General features: G+C 39.4%; 1 protein-coding gene across 4 annotated transcripts in view; it reads right to left on the bottom strand.

Annotated features, from left to right (window-relative positions):
• Window positions 1-26,855, bottom strand: part of LOC126190762 (poly(A) polymerase type 3) — a 175,000-nt gene that overhangs the window by 63,944 nt on the left and 84,201 nt on the right. For all 4 annotated transcript variants that reach the window (XM_049931280.1, XM_049931282.1, XM_049931279.1 and 1 more), the window contains 3 exons: window positions 20,972-21,240; window positions 11,721-11,790; window positions 1,081-1,132 (listed from right to left, as the gene is read on the bottom strand). In XM_049931280.1, coding sequence (XP_049787237.1) covers window positions 1,081-1,132; window positions 11,721-11,790; window positions 20,972-21,240 — 391 coding nt within the window. The remainder of the gene's footprint in view (window positions 1-1,080; window positions 1,133-11,720; window positions 11,791-20,971; window positions 21,241-26,855) is intronic.

The following is a 26,855-nucleotide window of genomic DNA, read 5'->3' as shown; positions in this document are numbered from 1 at the left end:
GATGACATTTTCCAAAACGAATCACTTTTGGTACCAGTACAGTGCGTTGCACTACAGTGTCACATTTTGTGTACTTAAGCACAACAAACCGTACTAAAAACAACGTATTTTGGAGAGATCTTTAGAGTGCTATTTCACATAAATGCATATTTTCATAATACACAATAAATAAGAACTGTTCGCTTCTTAAACATGTGAATTAATATAGCAGTTGCACGAATTGCTCATGCCACCCAATCACAGCACAAGACCTATAACGTCACCAAAACATCACAGTATCGTCATGCGAACTCGTAAACTTCGAACTTTGGAGGTAAACCACAATAAACGCCTTAAGTTTAGAACTGAAAACACCAAAAATATTAAGTAGCTGCAAAGTTAACATTCATCGCATTAACGATCTCTCTGAAACGCGTCTTTTCATATGATTTGCTGCAAAGTGTCAGAAAATGTAATGATGACATATAAAAACACTAACCAAAGATTTCAACTCGAAGTTAGCTTCTAATGATATTTAATACCTGATTATAGAAGATGCAGTACGTAAAATTATGGGTAGAGAGTGATCTGCCCCCCCTCCCCCTGAATTCTTAGTTGTTTATGTCAGACTAATCTGTAGCGTAACCCGAGGTCTATGTTGACTCCGATCAACAAATGCCGCAGCCTTCCCCAGTATAGAAACCACGAGCCGCGCCTGGTTAAACCTCTTCAATTTCTAAAGATGTTCCAATTTTATTAGAATACCAGATGTGTGACAATGCTCAATATGAGACCACACAGGTTCACACTTTCCACCAAGGGTGTGACAACAAGCACCTTCCAATAGTCCTTGCAGCATTTGCATGTTGGCGGTGGTTTAGTCACTACATTTTTTTTTGAATAGATCAACAGAGATACAATCGGATCTGACTATGCAATGCCACATATTTGATGTGTTGTGTACAAATAACACAGTATACAAGCCCACGTAACAAAATATGAATGAAAGGTTAACATTATCTATCTGTAACAACTACTGATTTATGCCAATCAATGCGTACAGTATGCTGACTATACAAATAAAGTGAATGGAGTATATACCTTCTTCTCTCTTTTGAGCAGGCTTGGTGACAGATACATATGTAATTGTTTCCTGGAAAGAGAAAGATAAAAGGCTTTAGTTCATAACATAAAAATTACAAATTCATAAATAACTGAAATTCGTGTAGTAAGGACCTTTGTATGGAAGATTAATGAACACTATGAAAGAATGAATTCCTCGACATTACACAGAAACTATTACCGAAAGAAATAAGAACCCAGTAAGAGTTACATTAATGTCATTTTATTTCTTTATTATCTTTTTACTTCAGAACATCAATCTTTGGCTGTACATTCCTTGTCAGGCAATTATGAGTGAACCATGTTACATTGCAATTAAATACTAATTCTTTCATTTACATTTGCGCTCTCTCTTGCTTTCTTGGATTTTCTTAATAAATCATCATGTTAAATCTACCTAGGCTGAAACTTAATTTTGCATGCTTACACTTAAAGATTATAACCAGTTGTGCCAATTTTAAATTTCTTTGTGAAAGAGGCAGAGGGCGCAATTTTCTTCTCCAATAAAAGAAGAATAAGCTAAGAAAATAAATCCAAATTTATACGGAAATGGCAAAGGCCAGAGAACAACCAAAGAACTAAAAAGTGATTGATTAAGAAAGATATTACTAAAATATGCAAAATGAAACATATACAGGACAAACATAAACTTAGGAACAAATGGTATTGTAGTTGTAAATTACGGTAGCAGTGTTGGGAAAGAACTGGAGCTCCAAGTGCTAATCAGAGGCTCTGAAGCTCAAACCGTTATAGATACTGGAAGCTGGCTAAAGCTGGAGATAAGTTCAAAGGATGTAATGATGTTCAGAAAGGATACAGTAAATACAGTTGGTTGTGAAGTTTTTACTGCTGTCAGAAGTAATTCACCCCGTAGTGAAATTGAAGTAGATAGCTCCTGAGAGTTAGTATGGATAGAGATTATACATGACAATCAGAATAAATTAATAACTGCTTCCCTTTACTGATCTTGCTTAGCAGAAACAGTTGCTGAACAAAGAAAACTGGAGTCTCAATTCAAATAGGTACAGAATTCACACACTTACAGTTGGTGATGACTTCAATCTACCATCATCCTGATCATTAGGGACCATCATCATGGATACAGGGATTAGTAACAACAAGGCTGTAGTATAAAGACTGAGTATCTTTCACACACTTATAGTTGGTGATCACTTCAGTCTACCCTTTATACGTTGGTGAAAATACATGCATAAAGTCGGTGGTTGGTATACAACATTATCTGAAACCATATTGAACAGTTTCTCCAAAAATTATTTTGAACAATTACTTTAGGAGCCCACTCAAAGTGTAAGTGGTTGTGGAAACATACTTAATCTTTTGGCAATAAATCGTCTAGAGCAAATACCATCATCCTGATCATTAGGGACCATCACAATGGATACAGAGATTAGTGGCCACAAGATCGTTGTATAAAGACTGAATACCAGAACATCTCAACCCACAAAAAGTAAAAGCAAAATATATCTATTCAAAAAAGCAAATAGAGATTTGCTTGGCACTTTTCTAAGAGAAATTCTCCACTTCTTCCAATCTGACTATGTAAGCATAGACAAGATGTGAGTTCAATTCAAAGGAACAGTTTTGATGGCAATTGAGAAATATATATCAAATAAATTAATAAGAGGTGGTACTGATCCCCCATGTTACACAAAACAGTTCAGAGCACTGTTGCGGAAGCAACGATAAAAGCACCCCAAATTTTAAAAACTGCAAAATCTCCAAGATTGGCGATGTTTTACTCATGCATGAAACTTAGTGCAGACTTCAATGCAAGACATTTTCAATAGTTTCCACAATGAACCTCTGTCTCAAAATCTCATAGAAAATCCAGCAAAGTGCCAGTCATACATAAAGCACACAAGCGGCAAGACCCAATCGATAGCTTCACTGTGTGATATCAGTGGCAATCTTATTGATAACAGTACCATTAAAGAAGAAGCACTAAACATGGTTTTCAAAAATTCCTTCACCGAAGAAGACAGAGTAAATATTCCAGAATTTGAATCATGAACAACCACCAACATTAGTAGATATCCTTTGTGTAGTGAAGCACATTAAATCTGCTTAATAAAGGTAAGGCGTCTAGTCCAGATTGTATACCAGTCAGATTCCTTTCAGAGTACATTGATGCAATAGTCCGTACCTAGCAATCATATACAACTGCTCGCTCTACCAAAAATCTGTACCGAAAGACTCAAAAGTTACATAGGTCACATCAATATTCATGAAAGAGAAAATAGCACTCATACAGAGGCATATAGACAGTTGTTTCCCTCACTCTACACAGACATGACAAAAGACGTCAACAGTATCATGTACACTTGGCATAAAGGGGCAGCAGATATACAGTGTCCAGAGTGTGCTGAGAATACCAAATTTCAGTTATTATCTCTCACCATGCACAACATAGTGGCCGACGAACCTTCACTTAACTACACACAACAAACATATCCGTTACGACAGTGTTGCAAAATTTGGCATTAATGGTCTATGGCAGCTGATGACCAGTGTGAGTGGCTATGCTAACAGCACGGCATCGCCTGCAGCTCCTCTCCTGGGCTTATGACCATTTGGGGGGGGGGGGGGGGACAAGAATCTGGTGTGAAGACTGAAACCTTGCATGTGGATCCTTGCTTCAAGATATACCACACTCACAAGGAACCTCTTGAGTACGAGGTCGTAAAAGGCCAATGATGTTTATGGCACATATCATCTGCCACGCAACCACATTACTGGCTGCTAATACCAATAGGGCGTGGGACTGGAGGTATCCAGTGGTAAGCACACCATAAGGTTATGAAGTGTAGTTGAATTGCTTAGTCGATAAGTAACTCACAACAGTACTAATGGTGCTGATACAAAACAGAGCAATGGTAACAATAAACAAAGCAAACATTGCCTCATATGGAGAATACCAGTTACCAAAGTTGACATTTTGTCAGAAAGGAACCCAAGGAATTTTGTAGAATGAGAAAGAAGTGGCAGATGAAATATCGGCATTTCTGCAAGATGAGTCAGTGTAATGTGCGGTGTCACATATGCTCGACTGTGCGGACAATGTACATGAGGAGTACACTGATGACAATACATGCTTAACAAGTGCAAGTGATAGTGAAACTGGTGTCGAGCCATGTGTTTCATCATCCTTGTCAGGCAGGAAGCCACAAATCCCACCTCCAACGAAACATAGTAAGAACAATCACTGACCAAAGAGTGGATACTCAACATAATTATGTGCATGGAAGATCATCCACAGCGTAGTAAAAAAATCAATAGTTATGAGCAGATTTCTAATAAATCTGCAGCAATATGACCATGTAGTGCATAAGAAAAACATGAATATTCATGGGAGGACAAGGTGCACTTGTTCAAAAATTGGTTCTTGCATGTATCACGGATGCTCGATGCAAGTTATAGGACATGCATCATAGTGACCTACCACATTATGCACATCAAATTCTGTGTGAGACACTTTACAGTGATTTCAATGAAAGTAGTGGATATAACTTCAAACACTGCTACAGAATTGGAAGATGTAATATAATGCAATTTAAAACAAACCATCAACTTGATGGTGCACAGCAAACAGCGTAATTGGCCTGAAAATTTGTAGATGAGAGAAACTTATCCCATTGTTCAGTAGGGAATGTGTGTTCAACTTTGACCAAACAGAATTTGAAGTGGAAATGCATATAAAAGGAGCCCTGGAAATTAGAGGTACCAAGATAGTTGTATCGAGATCAACTAACATCAAGGTCTTAATGCATTAGTATATGATTAAGTGGACTGTCAATCTGGATGTTAGAGTGGCTGGGAAGTAATTTATTGTGCTCCGAGAAGTTGGAGGTGCTCTGCTCCCTATGATTTTTTTTCATGTGCGTGATCTTGCAAGGACAGCAGGTGATGTTTACTTCACAGCAACAGAGAGTGAGAAAATGGGCATAAGAGAACTACAACTGTGGTATGACCTCCACATCACTGGTCTGCGCATACAAATCATTCCTTAGAGCAAGCCATCTCTCCTGAAACAGCTGGACAAATTCAGCCCCTGGATGTTTGTTTTTTCCATGACTATACAACATATTATCACACTATCTGCAGCTATGCCTTAAAGGATAGCCAGTTTCACGGTAAGTTCAATGGCAGACTGTTTCACATTCAGTTGCATGCCATCGCATTCCATTAGTCCTCATCACCCCTTACCCCAATATAATTCTATACATAATCCTTAAGAGTGGATAAATAGCTGAATGTTCTGCAATGTTTGTAACTCCCAAGGAATTTGCCCCCGATCTTGATGGTGCAAGCTTTTGTGATCACTGTGGCATGTCATTTTTCACTCTGTGTTCATGGTGCAACTTAATGCTTTGTTTTGAACATTTCTTAAATGTCGACGCTGTCAATTTTGTGAAGTGTAAACATAAACCCCATAGAATATTGATTTCTGTAACTCCCAGACACTCACTTTCTGTCACCCTCCTTATGCACATGGTGAGTCAATAACAGCTAATGTGTTTCCTCTCACGACTTAGCACCACACTTTCAAATGAGCCTTACTAAAGATTGAACTTTTGACTTAGCAACCAAGCTGTTACTTGTCAGAAGAATTTTTAGTAAGTTTCTCCCGTGTTTATAACATCGAAAGCAATTTTAACATTTTCTGCATCATGTACATTACCCGTCCATTAAAGATCACTTCTAAATTAAGTTTTTGGTTTTCGTGTGACACTCCTTTAATACAATTCTTAAAACTAGTCTATTTCTTGGACAAAACTGGTTTGTGATTTTAGGAGTAGAATATACATTCAAGTATGTCTCATAGTAAAATTTTTATTGCATAGAGAATCTGAATGACTACACTGTAGAAATGTTTCCATTATTTAGAAGAGAGTTCTCACATTACTCTACCCTCTTCTGATGCCACAGAGGAATCTTCAGCCAACAATAATTCCTGTTGGCTCACATTTCTTCAAGGATCACTGAAGCAAATGTTGCTGCTAAAGGGAATCCTGGGGTGTGAGATAAATGTGTGTCTCATAAGAAGACACACGAAAAATTGGGACACACTATTCTATTAACTTGTACAACTTCACAAAACTACATCAAATGGATAGAGCAGCATATGGGACATTAAGTCTTGTGGTGCTCCCAAATACTCAAAAAATTCAAAATGACTCATCTTTTAATGCAAAATCTATGTGAGTAACTTCCAAAATTTTTGAACATTGATCTTCATCACAGGATTCAATGTCGCATACACACTGAAGAGCCAAAGAAACTGGTACACCTGCCTAATATCGTGTAGGGCCCCCGCGAGCACGCAGAAGTGCCGCAACACAACATGGCATGGACTTGACTTATGTCTGAAGTAGTGCTGGAGGGAACTGACACCATGTATCCTGCAGGGCAGTCCATAAATCCGTTAAAGTATGGGGGAGGGAGGGGGTGGAGATCTCATCTGAACATCACGTTGAAAGGCATCCCAGATGAGCTCAATAATGTTCATGTCTGGGGAGTTTGGTGGCCAGCAGAAGTGGTCAGAGGAGTGTTCCTGGAGCCACTGTAGCAATTCTGGACATGCGGAGTGTTGCATTGTCCTGCTGGAATTGCCCAAGTCCACTGGAATGTACAATGGACATGAATGGATACAGTTGATCAGACAGGATGCTTACATACGTGTCACCTGTCAGAGTCATATCTAGACGTATCAGGGGTCCAATATCACTCCAACTGCGCATGCCCCACACTATTACAGAGCCTCCACCAGCTTGAACAGTCCCCTACTGACAAGCAGGGTCCATGGATTCATGAAGTTTTCTCCATACCCATACATGGCCATCCGCTCGTCCGACCAGGCAACATGTTTCTAGTCATCAACAGTCAGCGTTGACGGGCCCAGGTGAGGTGTAAAGCTTTGTGTCATGAAGCCATCTAGGGCATATGAGTGGGCCTTTGGCTCCGAAAGCCAATATCAATGATGTTTCATTGAATGGTTCGCACACTAACACTTCCTGATGGTCCAGCATTGAAATCTGTAGCAATTTGCGGAAGGGTTGCACTTCTCTCTCTGTTGGTCCTGTTGTAGCAGCTAGGTCAACTTTCCGGAGAAAAATGCAGATGATCAAAAAATTAAATAATCTTGCCCTATTTATCTCTATGATGCCTGGCTCAATCAAAAGAATGCCAGAAAGCACATATTGCAGGATTCAAAGGGTAATGGTGGTTTGAAAGTACTGACTGGCAAAGGAAACAGACATATTTACTGCCATGCAGTATCATCTGAATATGTCTTCACAAAAAGTTCAAAGGCAATATTTACATCCTGCGAATCCAGTGATTATCACGAAGTGATGAACAGTAATTTATTTAAACAGCAATTTTTAGATTTATTACACAGTTTAATCTAGGATTGTTTCACAGTTATGGTTAATAACTGTTATCATTCAAGAAAATAGGAGAAAGTTTCTAGCGCAGATACTAAAGGAAAGGTCCCCAGCAGAGGGATCCATTTTTTTCCAGTAATCTATATGGTAATGTAGGTTAAGCTCCCAGGTATTATACCATGCAACGATTCACCCTGGTGGACCCTCATTTGCAAGCAATTGACAAAATTTTTTTGGGGAATTTTGCGTTATGCTCTACACCTTTGAATATGTAACCAGTTACGAAATGCTTGCATAGTGTAATGGTTATAGTACTGGCCTCATATCCAAGAGTTTGTAGATTTGAATCTCATTGGCTGCTTTTAAATTTTTTGTTTTTAAACTTTATCAAAATAGCTTTGATCATTATTTATATTCAATTAATTGTTTAAATCGATTTTTAAAAAAAATTCTATTCTCCTGTCAAAGCACTTTATTCGTGGTATTAAGTTTTTTCAAATGCTGTCTTTTTAATCCCTATCATTCTTTTTCCACTTTGAATCTTTATGCATGCGATTTTAATGAATGCCATGTATTAACATCAATTTAATTTCTTCTGTTTCATCATCCACCGAGCGGGGTTGGCGCAGTGGTTAGCACACTGGACTTGCATTCGGAAGGACGACGGTTCAATCCAGTCTCCAGCCATCCTGATTTAGGTTTTCCGTGGTTTCCCTAAATCGTTTCAGGTAAATGCCGGGATGGTTCCTTTGAAAGGGCACGGCCCATTTCCTTCCCCATCCTTCCCTAACCCGAGCTTGTGCTCCGTCTCTAATGACCTTGTTGTCGAGGGACGTTAAAAAACACTAACCTAACCTAACTAACCTGTTTCATCATCCTATATTTTCATCCATTTTATTGCATTTATTATTTATATTCCTCATTCTGCTTGAATTTCGCTTTACTTGCAATCCTTTCCTTGGTTTAAATCTTTATCTGTGTTATTTTGTTTATTATACAGTAAGAACTTATGTTTTAAATGTTTGTATAATGATGACCATACAGGAAAATGTACACCTTGTAACGAAAATGGCATTTTTGGCATCACTGCACATAAAATAGATTTTTTGTCTTTCATTTTTTTAACTGATACATTGGTATTTTAATACGTTTAAATATTATGACAGATAAATAAAAAATTAAATAATTAACTTCACATGCACAAAGCTTCCAACTGGAAAAAAAATATATACATATAAATTAAAAATAACAGCAATTGAAAAACTTAACATGGTGATTGAAATTATGTGAAGAAGAAATACAAATACAAAATTACATTTAAACCAATTAATTGAATAAAATAATGTTCAAAATCATTTTGATAAAGATTTAATAATAAAAAATTTCGAAACACCTGAACAGATTCGAACCCATAACCTCTTGCACATGAAGCTAGTGCTATAACCTTTACGCTATACAAGCATTTTGTAAGTTGTAATTTATTTAAAGTTTCAAAGTATCACACCAAATACTTAAATTTTTTTCATCGATCACTAACAAATGAAGGCCCACCACGGAGGATGGTTGCAGGTTGTAAGGCCTTGGACCTCAAGCTACATGACCACATACATGGTTTCAATAAGTCGATCCCACTACTGGGAACCTATCCTTGCAATTAGGAAGAAATTGCACAGTGCCTGGAAAAGAAAACTATATCGATTTCAACCTTCTATATGAAAGCAGAGATGTTGGAGGGAGCTGGGCATCACAAGTGTTTTTATAAGGAATTTGAACTTGATAGATTAGCAATGGAAATAGATCATGAGCTTGTAGGCTGCCCAATACCATTACCAATACAACATGACAGAAAATGTTTGGCCCCTAGTGAAAAGAAAGGTCCCATTTAGAAATTGCACACTCAGAATTAAAGACATTACTTGAGGAAGCCACTGATGTGTCGTGGTAGAAAACTGCATTAAATGTGTGAACGTGTCACACAGGGTGGTGGGGAGAAATGATGGAAGGCATCAGCAAAATGTTGATTGAATGTATTTTTCATTGCTTCAAGTGAGTCCTGGGAGAGTCCCACTTCAGAACAGGACAGTTAAACAACAATAAATTGCATGAAATATTAATAAAATTCCTTCACCTCTCCAAAGCTGTCAATGCCATTCCATCTCTCCAATAATTTTCTTGTTATCTCCCCACCCCTTCAAATTTGTCAATACAGGAGAGAACAGCCACCAAGTGTACACTGCCTGTGGTGCGTATTTGTTGGTATCACATGCAGCGAGCAGATGATGTGTGTTTTTATCTTTGTACTGAAGTTTAACTATACAAGCAATGCTAAGGAATGCTTAAAGTCACTTAATCAAAATCTAAATAGCTTTGTAGCTTAATAGATGAGTATTAATAATGTATTTTGTTGTAACATACCTTCTAAATCGTATGAAAATATGGAGAAGCTGCTGTTTCATTACAATATTTTCTTAAGATGTTTTTTCAGCCATAATACATTGTTTAAAATATGGCATAGTCCAATTCTGGGTGTAAAATTGTTATTGCGTTGTGCAATCTACTGACTTCCGGTATAACATCATACAAGTGCCAAGCAACATTGTCTGATGGCATAGTTATCTGGATTTGGTCCGACACCTGAAGGCCAAAGGCTTCTGACTTGTGACAGTTGAGGTCATGACAAGGCCAACAATGGAGGAAGCACATATGAAATATAAAGGTATTACCTTTACACTTGCCCCCTCAAGCCACCACTTTTTCCTTACTCTAGCCAAACCTTAGTCTCCCTTTACAATTTTTACACCCCAACCCGAACATTTACCTCCATTAGCACGTCAACTATTCTTTGATGCCTCAGGATGTGTTCTGTTAACTGATCCCTCCTCTTAGTCAAGTTGTACAAAAAAAAAGTTTTTCTCCCAATTTATCCACAACAGATAATGTTACAGACAAATATTTTCAGAAAACACCTTCTAATAATTAAATTTCTATTATTATATATTTAAAAACGTATCTGTTTCGTATACAATTTTCTTGCTAATGTAAGTCTGCAACTTGTATCCTCTTTACTTGAGGCGTCACAGTTAGTTTGCCATCTAAATAGCAAAACTCATCCACTATCTTTAGTCTCCTTTCCCAATCTAATTTCTCATCATCACCTGACATTATTCAGCTACACTCTATTACCCTTGTTTTACTTTTGTAGATATTCATCATACAACCTAGGTCGAGGGCACTAGTCATTCCATTGAACTGCAGTCTCTGGGGCAAGCCTCTGCATGAACTGTGCCAACCACAAATGACACTGCCTTGTACTTATCCATTATTGCTTTAAAATTGTGAGCCCATACCTTTTCCTTCATTATTGCTTCAGCTAACACAATGCTAAGTTGTGCTGTTATACGTACAAGTGAGCTGCCGTAATATACAATAAACAGCGACGTAGGCGAGAAAAAATGTACAATCCACGCAAGAAAAAGGACCCTGATTCCACGTTAGTGGCACAATGCCACAATGAGGCAGCTGTCTACTAGATAATTAGCAATTGAATAAGTGGTTGGCTATGATCTAATGCAACTGCACTGTTTACTACGTCGAGTGTATTATTCCTGTGGGCTAACACTTTTATGCAGCATCAGAGTGATAAAATGAAAGTTTATTTTATCACAGTTTAATTAAACTAAGATTTTGTTCATACATGTATACTTTGGTAACAAAGACAGCTATTCTTTATATGTGTACAAAGTACACCACATGCCTGCTTATGTTATAAAAAACAGCACACCTGCAGGAGGGTTACAGAAAGTACCCCTCCCTCCCCCTCCTCCTCCTCCTCTCTTCAACCTGAACTTGTCACAGCTAAACCCACCATAGAAATTTCTAAGCAGTTAAGCACATAGAACACATTTCCTTTTACATGTACATTCCATCTGCTTATAACGAATTCCAATAATTGTAGAACATATTTGTTTTTTTTAATCTTATGTGACTTAAAACATATTTGTACAATACTCTGTAATATGTCATTATTATGCTCCAATACTTCCCCGTGTTACTGAAATTTCTTTTCTGCAGTGAAGTTCTGATCTTCCTTTCCATACATTTCCCACTTCCCATCACCCATTACTTACACTTCTTTGGCTGCAATCCCACAGGATTAGGAAACGATTAAGTTTTATTTCCATAATACGAGGTTGTACTGTACAAATAACCCCTTACCTTTTTACATGGCGTGCTTCTATTTTCATCCCATCCTTCAACATCTTTATCTGTGCTGCTTGTCTGTGAACTGAAATTAGATATTCACATCAAAACACAAAATCAAAATATGGGCACAAAACGTTTTAACACTGAAACATTACAATTTGAGGTGCAATACAACTTACACAAGGTCTGATATGTCTATTCCCAACACAAGCCAGTAAATGGTAATAAAGATTACAAGAAACGTCTGCAAACAAATTAAGTATAAAAACTACATAAAAATTATTACACTGTGATTACACATTTTTATCAAGACTTAATGCTTTAGTTGCCATTAAAAATTTACCTAAAGTGAATGAATTACTACAAATACACTGTTATTAAATGTGAATGTTGCTACCATAAAACAAATTATTTGAGATTATGGGATGAAGCTTGCTTCTGTTGCCACAAAGCTTGTCAAACAGTATTACTACAGTGAATCAAAGTCTTTGCCCGTATTATTTTTTATCCAAACTATGGCTGTAAATATGAAATCACCATATCCCTTCCCAGCAATGGACCTTTCTTGGACTGGCCTGGCCTTATCTATCACTAGCTCCACAGTGTGGCACTGTTGTCATCTGCTGAAGCTCGCACCCATGTATACGAACAATGAAATGTGATTCATTTTCTATGGAGCAAGGAATGAATGTCCATCAAAATAAACGGGAAATGCAACCCATGTTTGGGGAAAAGTGCCTCGTTTGAGAAACGTGAGGTGCTGGTGTTTAGAGTGCACAAAATGCCATGAAGAGTTGCACGAAAATGAGCATTCGCTGAGGCCACATTCGTCGTTCATTGATGACAACATTTTCCATGTGGATGCAATGGTGAAAGCAGATCGGTGTGTCCACCTAGAGGCATTTCCCTGGAGCTTGGCATTTCATAAGGGAGTGTTTATGACATCGTTCACATGTGCTTCGGGTACTGGAAGGTTTCATATTGGTCGATGCCTAAGCAGTTGGACGACACGATGAAAAGCAAGTGAACAATTGCTTCACTAATCGGCTGTGGCCAGAGACAGTGGTCATGTATTTATAGTTTACCAATATTCTTAAATACAAAGCAAGCACTCTTTTCGGATTTTTGTTCTTCTGCTTCATGTTGAGCAACAGAACAGTATGTTTGAAATAACTGGGGGAACTGTTGAACTGGGTGTACTGCTGGAATAACTGAATCTGCACTTGCTTGATGATGTTGATGAAACCAATCATGAGGGCACGGGATGATATCACTTAAATTCATGATCGATGACAGTAAAATAACATCAAATATTCATTTTTCTGCAATGCACCAATGAACACCATTCAGTTCTCATAGTTATAGGCCAACCACCACCCACATATCTCATCTACTGCCCCTTCCCCCCATCCACCTGAAAGCAATGACTGTACCATGTTAAATTTTCCTGTTTTCTTATGCTATCTGTAGCATGTCTTTCCCTGCATGAGACCTGTTTGTTCATCTGGGTTTCATATACCTGCAAATGTTTTCAGTTTCTCTGCAAGGATTTGTAGTACCCGTTTTCTGGCATCCTTGTTGCAATACAAGCATTTGAAGACTTACAGAATTCTAAGAACTCCACAATGACTCATCGCTAAATAGTGACAGTCACCATTGTGATGCACATACACATGACCTTCTTGTGGTGATGTCCAAAGCACAACTGAAGAGCACTACAGACTGTCCGTGTGGTCAGGTAGTGCAACCACCTGACAAGGACCCGATAAGAAACCTATCAGCTGACACAGCAACACACGTCCCGAAAACATCTCACCAAGTCCGTCCAACCAACTGTACACAACAAGTCATTTGTAGGCCACTTAAGGTACATAAAATGAAACTTATATCTGTAGTTACCTGTACGTACACCTTATTTTGGTTAATAAAAAATAGGAGCATACACTTTCTGATTTGCCCTTGTATAATCCCGGACAATCATCCTTAATACCAAGATTCTCAACTTCACTATCATTGCTACTGTACAACCTGCCATCTGCAGCATGTGAACTACTAATTCCAGCACCACTACTGGCAAATCATCCATCAAAGGCAGAGTGATATATGGAACTATTCATTTTGTTCAGTAACTAAAATGTATGTGCTGCATGGCTTTTTGTCCTAGAATGATGACCATAAATCTGGCCAAATGCATGAATAAAAGAATTTTGACAAATGTTCCTGTTTTTTGATGTATCCAACACGATTTCTGTTTCATTTCAGAATGCAGCACAGAACATCAAAGCCACATTAAATCAGACAATTTTGAAAAACCTGTTGTTGATGTACATGGCCTCATAAAGAAACATATGATTATGTTTGATGAAACAAAAATCGTATGCCTTGCACCTACCTACTGCAATTCTGTCATCAAAGTAGCCATTCTGATCTGAATGTGCAACCATAACTTTCACTGGGATAGCAGGAGTACTCTTAGGGCCCTACCGCACTGGAACACCATGGCACATCTGCTAGCAGATCTCCAGTCTACCAGCATTAGATACCAGGGAAATTCTTTCAATATACGCTCAGTATCAAAATACACACAGAAGAACTAGTAGCTCTACTTTGTGTGTGATATCCAAATAAAAAGAGAATGCAGAAATAGTAGTTTTGGGTACAATCCTTCACTGCTGACTGACAAAGAGATTACTTCGCACACTATACAATGATTTAACAAATTACGGTGATACATTTTTCAGTGCCATGAAAATGTCTGTACATTATCCGAGATCTGCCAATATGAACTGAAAAAAAGAACACTGGTTTAAGAAAAGCCTTCTAGCTGGAAAAAAAGATTTTCTTAAATTAAGGTCTAATAAGAAGCCAATTATTTGTCACTTGCAGAGATTTCGACGATTTTAGTTGTAACTGTTACTGTATACACAGAAGTGATTTTTTCAGTTTTTATTTCAAAAGTGCTTCATAATAAACTCAAATACTATACCACAATAATTGAGACAAAAATTATGTGATCTGTCTCATTTGTTTACAAGTCTTATTTCTTAAAATAATTCTCTTGCATCTGATGTATCAGGCCCATTAATGACGTTCACTGCAGCACATGGTGTAGGGACGCTATTTCGACCAGGTAGAACATTTTGAGGAAAGCCTCCGTATCCCAGCTAGTAATGTGCTTTGTCTATGCTGTAAGGTTCTTGTGACTGGAGTAGAAGAACAGGAACAGGTTAAAGCACAGTGTTATAAGTAGTTTGAATATTTCTGTAATGTAGAGGCGCATATTCTACAATCTGCGCTTCACTTATGACACTCATGATTCTAATTTTAGTGATAATTTTCTTTTCTTTGGGAATACTTTGAAGTGAGTTCAACAGAGGCAGTAACAACATCTTGTCTTTGTCCTCTTCTGCTTGCCAGACTCTTAACTCTCAACTGCATACTTGCATTGAGCACCTTAATTAAAAGGTCACCATCATCATAATGAGGTCTCATGAGGTAAGGCAGTTTTTTCATCTCTGAGTGCAGCTTTGATTTGTTCTTGTTTCTTTATGCCAGCAACAACCTGAAAACACACCACCTGACTGAAATACATATATTCACTCTTCTTTAAGAATGCACCTGATCTTGGCTTTACAGATTCCCTGCAGTGCAGTTCATAAGCAAAAGAACTCCTGAAATCTTCCTCTTCTTCTGTAACTAATAATGAACGCATTAGGTATTAAGGCAGAGGAGAGTGATCTGTGATTGTAGTCAGAGAGAAAGAGAGAGAGAGAGAGAGATTTTTGCTGAGTGTTTTGTTAAACATGATACCCTTATGTTGCAAAATACTTATGTTCACTAAAATGAAGTAAAATAAAATAAAGTGTTTCTGAAACACCCAGTTCTTTTATGTCTTCCAAACTTGATTTTTTTCTTCCAAAACTTTCCAGATTTTGTTTCAACACACTTTTTTCAGTTTGCGGTTTGAATAGTACCGAAATGAAGTATCTAAAATTGCTGGTCTCTTCTGAATATCACAGATAAAAGATTTGGCATCAATGCCATCCACAGCAAACGTGAAATTTGAAGAAAACTATGAGGGGCAGTCAAATGAAATCCAAACGCCTGCCTTAACAGAACCACGGAATGGTTCCATTTAAAAGTAATCACCACATCATGTGTTATGATATTCATCCCACTGGGAAATGAGGTGATTAATTCCTGTTTCACAGAACACAGTCAGCTGAAGACAGATTCACAACAGCAAACACTCTTGCACTTTTTCATCCAACTAAAACAAACGTCCATGCATGTCTTTCTTCAGGTTAGCAAAGATGTGAAAATCAGACAGTGACAGATCTGGGCTGCTGCAGGTTTTGTTAACCAAGTCACTGAAGCACAGACTCTGTCTGATTGACAGTGTGGGGTAGGCATTACCATGCAACAGGATGATACCGTCTGACAGCCCGAGTGCAAACGGTAAAGCCAACAAAGGAAACATCATACATCTTCCCCCCCATCAAAGAAATCCAAAGCTGTTCACACAAGTTCCAGTAGGGTCATGACAACCTCCTTCGACTGCAGAGTCCCTCTGCGCATCAATTTCCTCAAGTGTTGAACCACAATCAATGCATTGTGCTATTAAGACACTTTTGCAGAAAGTGCAACACGCTGTAAAGCCAAATGGCCAAAAATACTGTCAGACATTATCATACTGTTGCACGATAACGTCCGGCCTCCCACTGGCAATCGAACAAAGGGTACACTTCAGCACTTTTGCTGGGAAACACTGAAACATCCTACCTACAGCTAAGGTCTGTCACCATGTGATTTTCACATCTTTCGTGACATGAAGAAAGAGAGAAATGGAAGTCACTTTCAGTCAGGCGAGGAAGTGCAAGAGTGGGTACGGTTACAGATCTGTCAGCGGCCAATGACGTTCTACGACACAGGAATCAACCATCTTCTCTCCCAGTGGGATAAATATTTTGTGTGTGTGGTGATTACTTTTGAATGTAACCATTCCATGGTCTCATTGTGGTGGGTATTCGCTTTTCATTTGACTGCCCCTTATATGTCTTAGTGAATGACAAGTAGTGTGAGGTGGCTCTAATGGTGTCCTGGTTGGGAGTGACCCTAAGCTGCCGTGTGTTCAACTGGCAGCGCTGCCAAGCTAGCAGCCCTGGCAGCAGAACCTTGAAGTGGCAGCTCTGTTGGCTGCCCCACCTTCCATTTAATCTCCTTCTCCTTCTTCTTCTTCTTCTTCTTCGCCTCATGGAGTAAGCCTACAGCCTGTTCCCTCAACAGTGAAGTCATCTGCTCCTTGGTCATCCTACTTTTCTTTCTCCTACTGATTTATAATTGATTACGTTTTTTTTCTTCCTCCATTTTGTTGATACGTTGTTTCCAATTCATCTATCTATGCTCTATTTTCTTATTTATATAGTATGTATTAAATTTTTCTATTAATCTCTTTCTGCTTCCAAAAGAGGGGAGTTAGGAATATTATTTTCTACTCTGAGCACTTGTATCTTCAGTTCTTGCAATTGTATCTTCAGAAGGTATGTAATGGCTAATCTCCTCCACCGGTTCCCAGTTTTAACAGATGATTCTCGTTTACTGAACACTGCCAAATCGTTGAACACATCTGAATGTAGCTAACTAACAGTTTCAAGAGGAATAATGAATTACATACAAAAAATAAATGAGATTTATTTATTCATTCCAATCCACATTCTTGGTGACAAAAATGTGGCCATTACATATAAAATTACGTTAATGTGAATCTTTACGGTATTTTTTCCTATTCTGAATACTGAGTTAGTGTCTATCATGCTTTTTTTTCCTTATTTCTGTTTGTTTCTACTACTACTGCTCTAAAATTTAGATTACAAAATACTGAAGTTGTTATATTAACTTACACTATAAAGAAATTACAAGTCCAAAGGACATCCAAAGCTGTGAACTTTTGGATTGAGAGAGACGGGACAGCAGTGGCAATCTTAGCTGCTTAAATGGAAACTACTTGTTCAGTGCTGACAGACCCACAAATGGCAGAAAGAGACATTGAAACTTAAGCTTTCAGAACTCTACAACCAGTTCTCTTGGCATCTGATAAAGTATGGATAGGACTGGTATATAGGCACTAATAGAAGAAAAAGCAATTCTATGCAATGAAAAGGGCAATTACAGAATATAACAAAAGAGTCACAAACAACAATCTTCTCCTTTGAGTATACCACAACCGTATATTTACTGAATGAATGCGGCATTTTTTCCCACTTGTTCTGTTGATCACTTAAACTTTTCCTCTGTTTTACAATTAATATTCTTGAAGAAACTGAAATTTTTAGTCATTTCAAATTCAACCAAGTACAATTAACAAACAAAGTTAACTACCAAACAGAAGATAGCTCAGCAATTTTACTGGAATTATGCACACTGCTAATCACAAGCAAAATAGTAATTCTATTTGTAGTTTCCATACTAAAAGATAGGATTATCAATCCATAGTTTCCATGCTAACTGATTGCTCTTTTGCTACTGTATCATCTGTATACTAACAAGGAACCCCTTGAGTGCAAGGTCACAAAAGGTAATGATGTTTATGCATTTGATGCCCAACATATTGTCTACCACGCAACCACAATATTGGCTACTAATGGCAACAGGGTACAGGACTGGAGGTACCCAACGGTTAGCACAGCATGAGGCTACGGAGTGTAGTTGAGCTGTTTAGTCAACGAGCAATTCACAACAGTGCTAGTGGTGTCTATACAAAGCATAGCAATGGCATTGATAAACAAAGCAAACATTGCATTACAGCTATAACAACATTTTCTCAGAAAGGAATCCAAGGAATCTTGCACAGTGAGAGAGAAGTGGCTGATGAAATATTAGTGTTTCTGCAAGATGAGTCAGTGTAATGTGTGGTGTCATATACAATTGACTGTGCAGACAACGTATATGAGAAGTACAATGACGACGATACATTCTTAACTAGAGAAAGTGATACTGAATCAGGTGTCCCGCCATGTAGAAAATACCATCTAGTAATCACACAAAGAAACTCTCAGAAATATACTCAAACTAACTTTCTGTATAATGTTTGGTGTTGTAAAGTATCTGAAATGCATCGAAAATTGGAACAGAAGGATTTTTTTTATACAAGTATAATTGTGTCACTTTGACACAACTCTTTCAAAACTGCGCCAAAACTGAATACGGCTGACAACTATGTCAATGGTGATACTGATTCTCAGAAGTAACAGCAACTTGTTTCTGAACTGTTTGTCTGTAGAGTACCAGTTGACAATATTAATTTAAATTAAAAAAAAAGACAATAATTGCACTATGTGGGATTTTATGACTGGTAATGGATCAGCAACCATACTGTTGAACTGAATGTAACCTCTTTCTTTAACAGAAACATTCACAGAGACTAAATGTACAGTGCAGAAAATTCAAAATGGTACGTTGTACCATGACTAGTCATTCCTTTCCATGTTCCACTTGCAAATGGCGTGAGAGATTCCCATTTGAATTGAAGGAGGATTTCCTTAATATTTGCTTGTTAATCAAACCTACCAGTAACAAATTTAGTAGCAAGCCTCTGAATTGCTTCATTTTCATCTTTTAATCCTACGTAGTGGGAATCCCAAACATTTGAGCAGTACTCAAGAATGGGTTACACTAGAAGAGGTACTGTTGATTACCTAATGCACTAAGGGTATAATTAAACAATGGAAAATCCAGGATGGAATGTAACAATATTATGAGAAGGAAAGCTGCTACTCACCATATAGTGGAGATGCTGAGTCGCATGTAGGCACAACATAAAGACTCTCACAATTAAAGCTTTCGGCCATTGGCCTTCGTCAAGAATACACACACATAAGCTCACACACAAAAACACAACTCACACACATGACTGCAGTCCTGGGCAACTGTGGTGAGGTGTGTGTGTGTGTGTGTGTTTTCTTTTTTTAAAGGCCAATGGCCGAAAGCTTTAATTGTGTCTTTTTGTTGCGCCTATCTGCGACTCAGCATCTCCACTATATTGTGAGTAGCAACTTTCCTTCTCATAACAAGGATATAATTAACATAAGTAATGGTCAACAAAAAGATCAAAACTTTCAAATGTCAGGAAATTCAGATGCAGAATCTTCACCTAGCATAACTAAAATGATCTGATGAAATGCAACTACTCATTCCTGAAAGTAATAATATGGAAATTCTGAATTTAATACACATAAAAAAATCAAACTTACTTTCAGTAGTAAAAGGTCATGTTTCTTGTAGCTACTGTAAAAAAAAGGGCCCAATCCTCAAGAAGGTATTTGAAAGTGGAACTAGAAATACACATGAAAAATTGTGCTCTGACATTAACATAACAAAAGGAGTGCAAATGACTGCAGAAAAAATTATAAACATGAAAATATATTGACAAACAGAACTAACAATAAAAACACAAACAAAAAGCTAGGTAATGTACAGTGTTGCATGCATTTTTGTTGTGTACAAATAAATAATACTATGAGGAATTAATGTGTTTTCCAAACACGTTTTTGTTTTTCACCAGACACTGTCCAGGAAAATGGATAAGACAAAACCTGTAACTGCACTCACATTAGAGTGTATGAAGACTAAAAGGAATGATTGGAGATTGATATTTACTATACTCTATTTGCATATACACAACAATTGTTCAAATAATTACTGACCACTTCAATCAAGTCCTAATACAATTAAATGAATTTTAAGTATTTAAAGCCAAAAGAATGAAGAATGGCCCATGACTTTCATAGTTGTTACTTCAGCAATGTGAATCATCCCTTAAAATTCAGAGACTTTGTTAATTAACTAATTACTTGTAACTGTCATTAAATTACTTCTCTGTTTTACAAAACACACTAACATAAGTAGCACACTCAAAAAGTTTACCTCTTCAACAACAACAGACACTCAATATTATCATTATTTACTAACTCCTGAACATAAGCAACGAGAGTCTTCTCTCTTTTTTTTAGGAGAACGGGTGTACAGTGAATTGCTGTTATCATCATCATCATCATCATCATCACCACTTAGTTTTTTTTTTTGTTTTTAAGGGAATTCTTCCTAGTTCAAATCGAGGTAATCTCTATATGTACACGGAAAAAGATATGCCTAGCATTGCACAGACATAAATACAAACGATAATGATAAATTCACACAAAGCCAATGTTTAAATACAAAGAAAATGCTAAATCTGTTTGGAAGACTTATAGCATTGGTGAACTTACCGGAGTTAGTGAATGACTGAATGTCGTATGTGAGATCAACATTTAAATTCTCAGTTTTGGCAAAAACAAGTCCAATGAACCACATGGAACAGAATACACCGGGTTCAGCATCAAGAGGAGGGAAGCACTCTGGGTTCACGTGTGCTAATGTTATATGCTGATTGCGTTCCAAATTGCCTATAAGGTGCCTCACTTTAGATTCAACTAGTCCACACCACTCTAACTGATCCTCCGCTGAAGCTGAACTTGCCAGAAGAACTATGAAGTGCCTATGAATTAAGTAAAAGTTAGATTAAATTTGTGTCAACTACACTCGGAAGACAACACAGTCTAAATTCGCACAAACACACACACACACAGGGAGGGAGGGGGGGGGGGAGAGGGAGAGGGAGAGAGAAAGAGAGAGAAAGAGAGAGAAAGAGAGAGAGAGAGAGAGAGGGGGGGGGGCTATTTTTTAACAATTAACATAGTTGAAAAAAAGAATGGTTCTCACATTAACAATAACAAACAATTTTGACAATAAAGCCAATATAAATTTAAAACATTACAGTTCTTTGTCTTGACTGAGACTTGTCTTCCTAGAATATATGTAGGTATACAAAATCGAATATTAAAGCCGAACTTTATTAAAATGTGTTAAGATTATTTTGTGAAATGTACTCTGCAAGCCACATAGTTATCTCGCAGACTATTTTTTTGTCATAGGCAGCTTCTGCATCTGATGTGCGACAAGATCGCTTATATATTATGTAGGGGATATGTACAGATAAATGTAAGATGATAGTATATAAAACATGTACTGTTTATTCTATTCCGTATTTCTACAGACACAAATTTAAATTACAATACTAAATTAAGAAGTTATACATGCAGGGTGTTTCCTTAAGAGCATGCTAAAGTGTAAGAGCACATAGAGAATGCTCCACTGACAATTTGAGGTAGGGAACCTGGGGTCAGAGACACCAACTTAAGGAGATATGGAAGTAAACTTGTCTATCACTTTGTCTAGCATTACTGTTTTCCAGCATATTTAAACCAACATGTGTAAAAGTTGATAGGTACTGTGGTGTTTACTCTTCATTTGCTGCAAGGAAACAAGGAGGACAAGCCGGATTACTAGGAAGTCACAGTGCAGGTTTTGTTTACTTTAGTTGTTCATATGATGGCTCAGTTGCATCGTATTTACATTGTCCCATGACAGAATGTGCTATGAATCAATGACAGATCCATTCACTACTCCAACAGGTATAGTTTCGCAGAACTCACTGAACATGTAGAAGAAATCAAAACAAGAGAGCACATTACCATGGCTGGCTGACCGTGAGAATAAAAAGGAGAAGCCAACCACTCTGCAACACATTAAAACCTCCATCCTAAAAGCACTAGGGTGGAGGACACAGAGGGACAAAGGACATGAACTACAACTTAGACCAAATGATAAAACCCACCCTCACAAATAAAACATAAAACTAAAGCTGATGTTGAGACATTGTTGCCTAACACTGAAGGTAGGGTGCTGGGAAAGTTGAAAGTCCACCAAAGAGCGGCTAAAAGTGGTCAGTCCAGCAAGAAATGGACGACCGTCATTTGTGAGCCACAGCGACACTGAGGTGGCCCCTTGTGACAGAGGAGGTAACCATGCGTTAGCCACATATGGCCAAGGTGGAGCCAGCAGAAGACAACTGATTTCCTGCTAGAGGACCGCATGGAAGAGTTCCATACATTCATAGTTTCCTTAATGACACACAGTTTGTTGTGCTTACTGTTATGCCATTCCATCTCCCAAAGCCGAAAAACCCTGTGGCGCAAGACAGAATGCAGGTAAGTTTCGGAGATGCCCGTCTCCAGAAGCGGTTTCTACTTAGCCTGTTTGGCCAGGCTGTAGGCAAGTTCTTTGGCTGGGATTCCGACATGTCCTGGAGTCCACACAAACACCACTGAACGACGGGACCGTTCCCGGGCATAGATGGACTCCCAAATGGACGCTACCAAAGGATGGTGAGGATAGCACTGGTCAATAGCTTGTAGGCTGCTCAAGGAGTCAGTACAACAGGAGAATTGACTTGCCAGGGCATGAGCGGGCGTGCTCAAGAGCACGAGATATGGCCGCCAGCTCTGCAGTTAGAACACTGCAGCTATCTAGCAAGAAATGCTGTCCAGTATGTCCTCCATGAACATACACAAAGCCTATGCGACCATCAGCCATTGAGCTGTCGGTGTAAACCACTTCATGGTCCCGGTACACATCGAGAATCGAGAGGAAGTGATAGTGGAGAGCCGCAGGGTTAACGGAGTCCTTAGGGCCATGCAAAAGGTCCAGAAGAATCTGCGGCCTAGGTGTACACCACGGAGGTGTACGTGAATGGACCTAGAGGAGAGGTGGTAATGGGGACTCCAGTTCAGACAGAAGGGACTGGACACAAACTGCAATCTTAAGCCCCGATCTGGGCCGCCGATGCGGGAGAGGAACCGCAGTGGCTGAGAAAAGGAGATGGTAATTCGGATGCGCAGGAGAACTACGAACATGTGCAATGCAACTGGCAAGCTGTTGCGCATGCCTAACCTTCAATGGAGGGACTCCGGCCTCCACCAGGACGTTGTTCACCAGACTTGTTCTAAAAGCTCCCGTCGCCAGGCAAACGCCACAGTGGTGCACTGGGTCAAGTAAACGCAACACTGTGGGTGCCACCGAACCATAAACCATACTCCCATAGTCATGGCAGGATTAAACGAGAGCTCAACAGAACTGCAGAAGTGTAGAGCGATCTGCACCCCAGTTGGTGCCGCTAGGCAGCAAAGGGCACTGAGGTGCTGCCAGCACTCCCACTTAAGCTGACGAATGTGAGCTAGCCATGTCAACCAGGCGTCGAAAACCAGACCTAAGAATCGATATGTCTCCACTACAGTGACTGGATTGTCATTAAGGGAAAGTTCTGGTTCTGGATAAATGGTGCGATGCCAACAGAAATGCATGACACACAACTTCGTGCCTGAAAACTGGAAGCCGTGGGCTAGAGCCCATGACTGCGCCTTGTGAATGGCTCCCTGTAGGCACCACTTGCCAACACAAGTACTGGAGGAGCACTACGAAATGCAGAAGTCATCCACATATAGAAAAGGTGAGACCGACGGCCCATAGCTGCTGATAGACTGTTAAAGGCCACTAAAGATAGAGACACACTCAATACAGAGCCCTGCGGGACACCATCCTCCTGAATAGGGGGGAGGGGGGGGGGGGGGGCACCGACCTGGATATGGAAAGTATGCAGCGACAGCAGGAAGACATACAGCCAAACTTCCAGCACTTAAAGCACTGCATCGGGGGAGGGATATATGGCTTTACGTCACAGCGGTAGACCATCATCTTGACCTTCTCGGGTAATGGGTCACCCGCGAAGGAGAAGATGAAGGCACCAGTGGCAACCTGATTATTTCTCAGAACCCAGTGGACGCGATGGACACCTCGCCGCTCTAAATTGGCGTGCAGCTCATCATCTGACTGCAAAACAAAGTCCCTGCGATATATGATACCCTGGACCATATTTAAGCTCTTATGAGGTGTGATGGAAACAGAAACATCCCCCAGATTGTTACAGGCGAGTAGTGCCCGTGACTGAGCAGAGGATGCTGTTTTGATCAAGACTGACCATGATCGCATTTTGGACAAGCCCTCCACCTCCAAAAACTTGTGCTCTAAATGCTCACAAAAACATTAGGTTTCATTGACAAGGAAGATTCCCCATCAACTCTTGTACATGTGAGGCACTGGGGTGAATCAGCTTCGCTGCCATCCTTGGCCTGGTGCTCCTCTCATGGTGTGGCCGGGGGAGGGGAGGGGAGGGGAGGGGGGGGGGCATTTGGGGTCTTATTTCTTATTAGCATTGAAGTTAGAGCTTGATCGCTTAGAGACTGCTGGTGTTGGACCACCAGCAGGAGATGATGTACTATGCTTCATGGCATGTCATCCGCCCTGATGTCACCCACTCTGACCAGGGGCCTCCCCACAGGTGCCACCCAGCTGCAGCAAAGGTCACCTGGCAGAATGGCCATTGCTGGGAGTCCTGATGCCCTAGGGTGACAGGCATCTACTCCTTGGGGAGTTAACAGTGCAGGCATCAGCTTAGTGATCCCTGTGTGGTCAGGGGGCTACAACCAACAGAGTATATAGTGGCCCCACCACAATGGACTGGCTACCATGCTGGATATCAGACGCAAATGAGCTAAGAAGTTAATTATTGTCGACAACACAGAAAGCGATACTGCACAGAGGATAGCTGAAGAATGAGCGAAGTGCAGATCCACATTGACAAAGGATGTGAGAGGTCTCAGCGCATGATAGACTCTATGCACCATGTAAGGTGCCCTTCCCCAATTGGCTCACTCTTCGGGAAATTTTTGAAAAATGGAGGTCAAACCCTACAGGGGACCATCACATAAAGGCTGAAACGTGTAAGGCTCCTTTTAGTCGCCTCTTACGACAGGTAGGAATACCTTGAGCCTATTCTAACCCTCGGACCTGCAGTGGGAGACATGCACCTTGTGTAAGTGGAAGTATGTTGCAATGCTCTCACTGCTGAAAGAAAGGCTGTACAGGGAACCATTTCATAACAGGCATCATCCATCACGATGATTTTTTATTTCTCTTGATCAATGAATGTGGGACGTTGGCTCAATGTAAAGAAAAAATGGGAGACCTGGCAACGTAAGAACCACTCGCACACCCAACTTTGAAAAGCAGGTGCTGGAGCGTGTTGCAGCAGAGAACTAGTCGTATTGCATGTGAAATGAGCACTGCACACACTAGCATATGGCATGTACTCCATGAACAACAATTACACCCATATCATCCACAATGGGTCCATGCAATGCTTGTGGCTGACTTTGCACCAAGGGTTGCATTGAGTCAGTGGTTGCTCCAACAAAGGAATGATTGACCAGATCTCATCCAAATCGTGCTGTTTACTGACAAGGCTGTACTTGATCATGATGGTACTTCCAACAGCAGGAATAGCCATGTGTGGGATGAGGAAAACCCTCACACTGTAATAGTGTCACACCATCAAGTATGCTTTGCTGTGAATATCTGAGCTGGCACTGTAGGTGACAATATCATTCGGCCATATCTTCTAACTGGCTGTCTGAATAGCCACCTGTACTTGAAATTCGTGCAACGAGTTCTTCCTGAGCTGTTGGAGAACATACCCTTGGCTGTTTGTGAGAGGATATGGATACACCATGTCAGTGCACCACCTCACTTCAATGTGGATGTACACAACCATCTCAATGGTGTATTTCCTGGTCGCTGGATTGGAAGTGGAGGTCATATTCCATGGATATGGCGAAGGAATTAGTGGCCAGAATTGTAGCTTCCTGTGATGTGATGTGATGTGATTTGAAAAACATCGCGGGTATTTGTCTGGGTGCATCAGAATCTTGTTCGCTGACATTGTGTTTGCACTGAGAGTAATGGCTGTCGGTTTCTGCACATTTTGTGAGATACAGTACAAATGGTAGATTCATTGTGTCAATGATGGTATTTGCAGTTAAATGTAACTAATGTAAATAAAAAAGAAAACAGTAATGTGATTTTATTGCAATTATCTCCTTAAGCTGGCTTCTCCAACTCCAGGTTCCCTACCTCAAATTGTTCAGTGGTGCATCCTCTATGTCCCATTAAATTTTTGCACACTCTTACTGAAACAACCTGTATAAAATCTAAATTTTTGATTCTCTTTGCTGCAGCAGAGGGAGATAATCAGAAGAGCATATGTATTCAATTACAGAAGTTGTTAAGTAATACACTTTATACATTTAAATTTTCTTCAATGGAGCAAAAGTACTGATGCTGTAAATATAATATACTTGACCATAAAGTTAAAATCGG

Source organism: Schistocerca cancellata, chromosome 6 (genome assembly GCF_023864275.1).
Source record: "Schistocerca cancellata isolate TAMUIC-IGC-003103 chromosome 6, iqSchCanc2.1, whole genome shotgun sequence".
Taxonomy (NCBI): Eukaryota; Metazoa; Arthropoda; class Insecta; order Orthoptera; family Acrididae; genus Schistocerca; species Schistocerca cancellata.
The sequence above is the reverse complement of the archived record's forward strand: the minus strand, read 5'-3'. Positions and strand labels throughout refer to the sequence as shown.